A 9,825-nucleotide genomic window follows, 5' to 3' on the forward strand; every position below is an offset into this window, starting at 1 on the left:
GTTGCTTTATGACCGAGACTATGAAAGACAGTTACAGCAGAACAGCTAGCGACAGCTTGATGATAATGCTTCACTTGTAAGTGACTCTAACTGACAGTGCTGGAACTGAGTGTGACAATTGTTTTAGGGCCCGATGAACAAAAGCAGCATGAAAAGTGGGGATGAGCGGACACGGCTTGCTGAGGAAACTCCCTGCCAATTGTGTTAGCGTGTCAGTGTGTGCTTTCCACCGGCAACACTGCAAAGGCTCTTGTGGGGCTAAAGAAGAAGAAGAAGGGAAAAAAACTAATCCTTGGGGTGGAACGAGGTCAAAAGACCACTGTAGTAGTACTCAAGACAATATCATGAGCCCAAAATGATTGTTTTCTTAAATACGAATAAGTGTTTTTATGTGGAACGTGGTATCATATGCCAATTTCAATGTTGTTTAACAAAAAAACAAAACAAAAAACATGGCAGTAAATTCAACATTATTTGTAACGTGACTTACTGGTAGTTCTTTTCCAAAATCTAAAAGAAATCTACCAATCAACCTAGAAGTGCTTATTGCTTAACCAAGACACCACATGTACCCAGTGAAGTAATTTCATATCTTACTCAGAACATTTATTCATTTTAGTTGAACTTTGCTGCTCTATACAACTGCAAATCATCACACTGAGAGCCTGTTCTAATGTTTTGACACGCACGTTTAAGTAAGAAAAGCAATCTACTTTATTAGAAATTACCCTCAGTATAATACAGTGAACTTGTACACCACTGCAAATTTCAACCCCCAATTCAGTTAAGTTGTGTAAAACGTAAATAAAAAATAGAATGATTTGCAAATCCTTTTAAACCTATATCCGATTGAATACACTACAAAGCTATTTCATGTTCAAATTGAGAACCTTTTTGTTTTCTGTTCTTCCTTGATGTACAATTTCAGCTGCTCAACAGTCCGTGTGCCACATCGTGTAGTCAGTGGGCGACAGGTCTGGACTGCTGGCAGCCTGGTAGTGCTCGCACTCTTCTACCACGAAGCTGAGTTGTACATGTTTGTCGGTGTATGTGTTGTAAGATGTGAAGAAGGCGGCTGAATTAAGCAGGGACGTTCACCTTTGGAATGTTCCATTCCCTACATGCATGTTTTAGCCTTCCTAAACTTTCCCACCCTTTTATTGTCTTTGTCCCAGATTTTGTGGAACATTGCAGCTATCATATTTAAAATGAGAGAATATTTGCAAAAACAAACCCAAAAAAAAACAAACATGAATGCTTAGCATGTTTGAGCATTCAATCTCTTGTCTTTGTATTGTAGTCAATTGAGTATAGGTTGAAAAGGTTTTGCAAATCATTGTATTCTGTTTTTATTTATGTTTTGTACAACGTCACAACTTCATTGGAATTTGGGTTGTACATGCACAAAATCATTATATTGATAATTGATTTTCTTTAAGTGCCAAGTTGTCAACTGTGCATTATTTCATTGTTTTATTTTATTTTAGTTAGAATGTTTTATTCCATTGTATTTATTTATTGGATGTCATTAGGTTGCACCACTGTTACATTTACCTACAATGTTGTGATCAGCCTGTTTATGCGATACATAAAAGGAAGCCAAATCATTCAAACATTAAAATAAATGCTGGCCCACATTATTGTTGGAAACTCATTGACAACATTATGGGATAGAGCATATAAATAGAGTTGTCTACCAATATACATTTCCAGTTTTAGTCTGTGGCGAAGAAAATATGTGTTTTGTTTTTGTTTTATTGGTTGGTTTGTATTTGTTTTTATTTGGCCAAATGTATGTGGCCATATTGTTGTGGCATTGTTGCAGGCAGCTTGGATTCAAATGAATAAAATAAGATAAACTTTAGGAGTCCGACAATGGGGAAATTAAATTAATATTTAACATCATGCATTTTATATTGATGTATCTTGATTTCAACTTAGATATAACTTCTGTGATTTAATTTCAAAATGCTGAGAGGTGAGACAATTATTATTGATGCACATTTACATCAACATTCATCTATTCAATTTAGCACCAAGCTAAAATGAGATTACATCAACATCGAGGATGGTTTGTATTCACTGACCGATCCAAATAACCATTAACCCAGCCTCTATTTTTGTCCTCTCATTATTCACAGTCTTTGTTTCAGGCTGAATAGGGTAACGAGATTTCCCTCATCTCTGGAGTTCAGTGCGTGGGACGGTGGTCTCTTTTATGAGCCTCCCTTTCATCTAAGGGTGCTCTGAGGTTATTGAAATGCACAATTTACCCTTTTTCAATACCATTGACATGGTTGTATCGTTTTTCTAACCATGACGAACATGGTCTATCCATATATCTGTCTGTACAGCATATGTACATTATGGGTTGATCTAGACCTCTGAGAACACATTTGAAAGATTGGGTCATGTTCCAGCATGACTGGTCCACTGCACAAAGCAAGGTACACAAAGTAACACCTTGACCTCAACCTCATTAAACCCCTCTGCTAATGAACAATTTGCACAATAAGAGGATGAGAGGCTAGACACTACAATATTAGCTTCAGTTCTTTTGTCTTAAGGGTTTGTGTGGATCTTTGACATGTTAATCTAACCATGAAGTCTTTGTTCATAGGCCATTTACACCAGATCTTTTTAGAGTGTAGAAATATGTAAAGTCTCAATGTATTTACGCCTAACCATGAAAACTACTAATGTATATGAGAAAATATTGGACTTACACACAAGTCCTGCGAAACAGCCATGACAAAATGTCTTTTTATTGCGTGCGTGTGTGTGTTCTTTTATGTGTTATCTTGTTAGGACCATATTCCGGGTTTTTACTATCATTGTGGAGACCACGGCACAGGTGCTTTGTGGGGACATTTTGGTTGGTGCTCACCACTCAAGACCTCTTTTTGAGGGTCGAGACTTGGTTTTAGAGTTGCGTTTTGGTTGGGGTTAGGGTTAGGGTAAGGGTTAGGATTAGGCAATCAGTTATGATGATTGTTAAATTTAGGGTATGGGGCAAGAAATTTTTTATAGACAAGTCTGTCTCCCATTTCGAGATGGGTAAAGACATTTTATCAGTATATGAAAGTAGCTCATATATTTTTGAAAGTTTTTTTGTTGTCGGAGAAAGCTTGTTAATATCTTTAGCTAAAACAGGCGGTTGGAGCGTACCCCGAAGTGTTGGAATTTTTTTCTTTATCATATTTTTAACTTGTAGATAATGTAAAAAAAATTCAGTTTTTTATATTGTATTTTTGGAGCAAGGATGTATATGATATAAACATATCTGAGAAGAGATGGTGGAGATGTGTAATTCCTTTCTGCTCCCACACACCTAAATAAAACGGTTGGTTGTTAAGTTGAAAGTCGGGGTTATGCCATAGGGGAGAAAGCCCACAGGGCTCCACTTGGGCTTTTGTCAATTCTAGTGCCTTCCACCAGGCAGTCACGGTGGCGGAAATCATTGGGTTTTTAAAACAATTATGTCACTTAATCGATGTTGTAATAAAGAGTAAATCTCGAAGTCTGAGGTTATTACAATCCTTCTGTTCTAGTTCCAGCCAACAGTTAGTGTCTCTGTTGGGTTGTGCCCATAAAACGATATATTGTAGCTGGTTAGCTATATAGTAGTACATAAAATTTGGTGCCTCTAGACCACCTTTGGATTTACTTTTCTGAAGAGTAGATAGACTAATCTTTGCTTTTTTTTATTCCAGTAAAATTTTGTAACGGCTAAGTCCAACAACTGGAACCATTTAGCCGTAGGTTTAAATGGAATCATTGAGAAAAAATAGTTTATTTTGGGTAAAACTTTCATTTTAATGGTGGCTATTCGTCCTATTAGAGAAATAGGAAGATTATTCCAGCGCTCCAAGTCACTATAAATGTTATCCAGAAGTGGAGAAAAGTTTAAATGAATTAAATCAGTTAATTTAGGTGAGATTTTTATGCTTAAGTATTTTAAATTACCTACAGGAAATGAGTAGTGTGGGTCCTGGCTTGCAGGGTTCCATGAATTTTCTGTAATAGGTAGAAGTGTTGATTTTGTCCAGTTAATAGAATAATCTGATAACTGTGAGAATTTAGTTATTAAGTTAAATACTTCCCCTAACGAAGTAGCCGGCTTTTCTAAATAAAGTAAGATGTCATCGGCATATAGATTAATTTTATGTTCTGTTACCCCAGAGTGAATTCCTTGAATCCTTCTTTCCTGGCGTATGGCTAATGCAAGTGGCTCAATAAATATTGCAAATAATAAAGGGGATAGTGGGCATCCCTGTCTTGTGCCTCTCTGTAAAGTAAAGCTCTGAGATATAATCCCATTAGTAGTAACTGTAGCTTTAGGAGAATCATATAATACTGATACCCAGTGGATAAATGATTTCCCAAAGCCAAATTTATTTAAAACAGCAAAGAGGAAGGACCAGTTAACTTTGTCGAAAGCTTTTTCTGCATCCAATGATATAATAACTGCCTTTTTATCATGCCGCTGTGACATGCTAATAAGGTTAAAGAGTCTCCTAATATTATTAGTAGAGTGACGATCTTTAATAAAACCTGTTTGGTCGCTATGAATGATTGTCGAGATTACTGTTTCTAGTCTAGATGTGAAAGCCTTAGTGATAATTTTAATATCAGTGTTAATTAGTGAAATCGGACGGTAACTTGATGGAAGGGTGGGGTCTTTTTCTGGCTTTAATAAAAGTTTAATTGCTGCTGTATTCATGTGTGGCCGTATGTAACCCTTAGTTTTAATTTCTGTTACTACTCTTAAGAATAGTGGAGCAAGCATTAACCAGAAGTGCTTAAAAAATATAGCCGGACAACCATCCGGGCCAGGTGCTTTGCCATTAGGCATACTATCTAGAGCACTGTACAACTCGTTTATAGTAAGTGGCGCATCTAACATGTCTTTATATTCAGTAGTTAACTGAGGTATATTTAAGCTACAGAGGAATGCCTCAATATGCTCAGGGTTAGGCTTGTTAGTTTCTAAGTATAGGTTACGATAATAGTTATAAAAAATGTGATTAATTTCTTCTGGTGATTGTGTGCATTCACCAGTTGTCCCTTTAATAGCCGTTATAAGAGACTTTTCCCGATTGCGTTGAAGTTGGTTTGCAAGAAATTTACCTGATTTGTTATTATATTCAAAGTTGTTATATCTCAATTGTTGTATTATAAACTCTGTCTTTTTAGTTAGCATATCGTCTAACTGTATTTTTGTATTTTGTAAGTCAGTCCATATTTGGTTATTTGGGTTTATTGCGTACTCATCCGTCAGTTGTTTAATTTTATCTTCCAAGTCTTTTTCAGATTTTTGATCCTGTTTCTTTTTATAAGATGAATATGATATAATTTTACCTCTAATTACTGCTTTCCCAGTTTCCCAGAGAAGAGATGGCGATAGGTCTGGAGAGTCATTTATTTCCAAAAAGTCTGCCCACTCTTTTCTTATAATTTTGTCAAACTCTGCGTATTTAGCAGTGAGATGTTAAACCGCCATGTTGGTGGTGGTTTAAAGGTATAATCAACTTGTAGGGAAAGGGAGACTGGTGCATGGTCGCTAATAATAATAGGATGTATTTTTGTAACAGTTTTATCAGCAATAGAGTTATTTGTAAGAAAATAATCAATTCTTGAAAAAGACCGGTGCACAGCGGAAAAGAAGGTAAAGTCCTTCTTATTTGGGTTTTTAAGTCTCCAGCTGTCGACGAGGCCAAAGTCATCCATATATTCCCCTATTACTTTAGTAGATTGTAATCGCCTACATGTTGTATTATTAGAACGGTTAATTAATGGATTTAAGACTGTGTTAAAGTCTCCTCCAATAATAATAGTAGAGTTCGCTGCTAAATCAAACAGCTGAGAGAAAAATTCATGGAAAAAGGCCGGATCATCATTATTAGGGGCATATAAATTACCAAGTGTATATATTTTATTAAATATAGTCACCTGAATAATAATGTATCGGCCCTCTGGGTCTGTTATTGTATTATTTAAAGTAAAGAGTAAATTCTTATGTATGAGTATACAGACTCCTCTTTATCTACTGTTATAAGGGGCAGAGTACGCTTGGCTAAAATTCTTATCAATAAGTAATTTTTCTTCAGATTTTTGTAGGTGGGTTTCTTGTAGGAGGCAAATATCTGCTTTTAATTTTAAGAGATGGTCTAAAGTTTTTATTCTTTTTGCTTCTGAGCGAGCGCCACAAACATTCTAGGAAACCAGAACTAATTTATGCATACAAACAATATAGACTCAGTCCTGTGTATATATCTGCATAGGCCATTTGTCAATATTAGCATATTATAGGATAGAATCAAAGTGGTTAGGTGGTTTATGTAATTTGTGTAAAATATGAGGTGACGAGTAAGTAAATATAACAGTGAAAAAACGGGTAGGGAGGTAAAAGTAAAGGAAGTTAACGGGGGATTAAACATAAAAATACACCAGTAACTGGTAACCTAAGCGAGATTTTTTGTTTAATTATACTTTAGATATAGTTATGTATTTAATAATATATTTATAATATCGCCTAAACATAATGAGTATTCATATTTTAGGTTTTATAACCACATATACACTATATGTATACATCTAATAATCAAACAAAGTTTAGTTCCACCAATGCCATTTAGAACAGCCAGGGAGTGGAGTTGGGGTTCTGGAATAGTTAGCCATCGATGTATAGTTTATCGACGACCATCGCAGTCCGTTTACCCTCCTGCCTATTTTGTTTCATTATAGGAAACAGTACCTTTCGCCGCTCATTAATCTCTCTCGGGAATTGGTCGTTCATTCCAAATGAGGTCCCTTTAAGCTCCCGTCCTTTACTTTTAACAAATTCTTTCTGTTTAAAATGCTCAAACTTGGCGATAATAGGACGGGGTCTGTTGCCCCTAGGGGCTCCAAGCCGATGTACCCGGTGAAAAGAGATGTTATTTACCGACTCCTGAGGAATTTTTAACGATGTCGTCATAAATTTTTTTATCTCAACCTCAGGTATTCTCGGATATTCCTGAGAATATTAAATTCTCCCGCATGCTACGGGATTGAATATCCAGAACAGTTTCTTTTAGCGTTTTATTTTCCTTTTTAACGGTTTCTAACTCGGCTGAAACAGTCACGAGTGTAGAGTGTAACTCGGCATTGTCTCGTTGGAGATCACTTACCTGTTGGCTGAAGAATTCCATGCTTACCTTTAATTCTTTGACGTCCTCGCTGATTAGGGAGAGGACCTCAAATTTTTTATTTATGGACTCCAGCATACTGACCGAAACCTCCGTAGTGGCTAGGTTTTCCGTGTCCGTCGCTGAATCATTTTTCCTCTTTTTCAAAGGTTTTCTCGACAGTTTCTCGACGGAAGGATTCTCCATCGCGCAGCTGTAAAAATATCCGTCGATGAAGCGTTCGAGGTCCTCCACGTTGGGTGGTATTCCAAATCTGTCGGATGAAAAAGAGAGGGAAAAAAAAGAAAGGCAAGATATATGATGGTTAAATTTGGATTAGTTTAGTATAATAGAGCTAATTCTATTTTAGCAGCAGGGCGCCGCCATGTTGGGGTTTCCCGGTCTCGCTGTAGGTCTCGCGATAGTCACAGCATCTCGCGCATGCGTCCAAGCTTCCTTCCAAGGAATTTTTTATGTCAATGAGATGTCCCCACTAGGAATTATGTGTAATGTATGTATTTGTGTGTCATAATGTGTCTCCAGTGAAATGTACATTGACAAACCCAACTCCAATGAGGTTGGGACATTGTATAAAACGTAATTAAAAAGAGAATATAATGATGCACACATGTACTACAAAGAAGAGAAGTTTCATTCATTGTGTTTTGATGAGGTGCAAAATGGAACAAATCAAACCGCTCATTTTGAGGGACACCGGATAGCTTGGTAGAAAGATGCAGGGAATGGAGTCGCCAGATGGATGGCAAAAAGGAAGACCAACGAGAAAATGTATTGATGTGGTTGACTGGTTGTGGCAACAAACCATGACAGCACACGGTCACATTTTTCCAAGGCTAACATGTCTTGTCTCTCTCAGCAAGCATCTCCAGCATGTGTGATGTGGATGTATCAGAGCCCACGAGTCCCACCCTCTATGGTGAGTCTTCAGACAAGTACTATCATGTGGACCGTTGGCAGAAACTCCGCACCGCCGTGCGCAAACTGGAGTTTTGGGAAAACTTCACCACTGAGCTAATTGGCAGTGGCTTCTTCTCCAAGGTCTATAAGGTACACATTTAAAGTGTCCTTTCCCACTTTTTGCCATGTACCAGCCGGCATGTGAGCCACTGTCAAAGCATGCTTTGTTCCAGCCATTAATTACGACATTTTTACCATTCCATTATTGTCCCACGCTCTTTAGACACTGTGGGGGGACAATACCATCCTCAGCTGAGACATTATGTAATGCCTATTGGGACCAAGGAAGCCAATTTCCATTTAAAATGGTTTAAATGCTTCATGAAATGAAGCAGAAGGATAAGACAGTGACATAAGTCAACATTGCAATATATTTAAATGCCTACTTGTCGTTAGTAACTATGAGCCTCGTCATCCTTTTTGCTACAACTGCAACTATAATCCAAATTCTCTACCATCAGTACTTCTGAAATGTATCGTTTTTACTTTTCTTCAGGTGATGCACACTACTACCCGCAAGGTGATGGTTGTGAAGATATACAAAAATGACGTGGACCAAGACAGCATTATACGTGAAATCAGCCTTCTTCAAAAACTCTCTCATCCCAATATTGTCAGGTAACAGCCATCCCCTTTCCCACTATATTAAATGCACATCAAGTAATCGTGTCTAGCGCACTCATGTTTCTTGGTTTCATTTATAGAAACCAAGTCATAGAGAAACTCATTCTAATTCAGTTCCCTAAAAATCATCTCATCACAAACACCTACTGCCCATTTTATTCTGTATGCCTCAACAATCTTATAATGAGAACCAATACACGACCTGTATCAAGGCTTCTTCCTTTACAATGCTAATTGCAGCAGCTACTAAGGTTTGTCTAATATTGGAGTGTTATGGTACTTTTTTTTTAAACAAACAAACAAACATATATTTATACAAAGTGTTGATTGTTAAAACGCATTCAAATCCAAACCCAAAAACATGTTTTTTAATACTTTGTGTCCTTCACTACCAAAAACGTATTTGCACGATTTTTTCTACTGCTTTTTATGCAAGAGCATACAGATGCAGCTTCTGACATGAAGAGGTGGCTTAAAGCAATGATAGTTATTTAATAAAACGGCCAGCAGGTGGCAGCAGTGTAGAAGAGATCAACCATGGTCATGTTGCAACAAGCTCGTTTTGCCAGTGTTTTCACCAGGAATGTGAATATTGATGAAACTTAGTTATATTCTAATGCTAATTGTTGCAAAACGGAAACAGATACAAATATACTTTTTTTTTCAAATGAAAGAAGAGACTAATCTTTCTTTTGATAGGTTCCATGTTTTTATAGCCAAAAAAAAATGTATTCTTACCTGACTCCTTAATATTCGAGTCAACATTCATTCATTACAGTCCCGCTCAATATAGTAGTGTAATATTCTGTTTGATGATTCGGACAGCCATCTTACTTGTTGCTCCAGTCGCATATCAAGTGAGCACCGTGCATGTCATGACGCACCGGCATATTAAGATCTTCGACTATTTATTGTGAATAAAAATGTTTTTAAACTGTATTTTATTTCCTTTGTCGTCCATATTTTCAATTAAAACAAATCCATTATTTCCGTAGTGCATAGTTAATGTATCGCTTTGATGCTTGTGCTGTTGCTCACTTGCACCATTTTGTTT

The 9,825-nt window shown here is 36.9% G+C and overlaps 1 protein-coding gene across 3 annotated transcripts in view; it reads left to right on the forward strand.

Annotated features, from left to right (window-relative positions):
* LOC144049510 (dual specificity testis-specific protein kinase 1) overlaps nt 1–9,825 on the forward strand; it is a 52,937-nt gene that overhangs the window by 12,368 nt on the left and 30,744 nt on the right. For all 3 annotated transcript variants that reach the window (XM_077562491.1, XM_077562489.1, XM_077562490.1), the window contains 2 exons: nt 8,047–8,237; nt 8,644–8,765. In XM_077562491.1, the coding sequence (XP_077418617.1) occupies nt 8,047–8,237; nt 8,644–8,765 (313 nt within the window). The remainder of the gene's footprint in view (nt 1–8,046; nt 8,238–8,643; nt 8,766–9,825) is intronic.

The sequence above is a fragment of the Vanacampus margaritifer genome, chromosome 3 (assembly GCF_051991255.1).
Source record: "Vanacampus margaritifer isolate UIUO_Vmar chromosome 3, RoL_Vmar_1.0, whole genome shotgun sequence".
NCBI lineage: Eukaryota > Metazoa > Chordata > Actinopteri > Syngnathiformes > Syngnathidae > Vanacampus > Vanacampus margaritifer.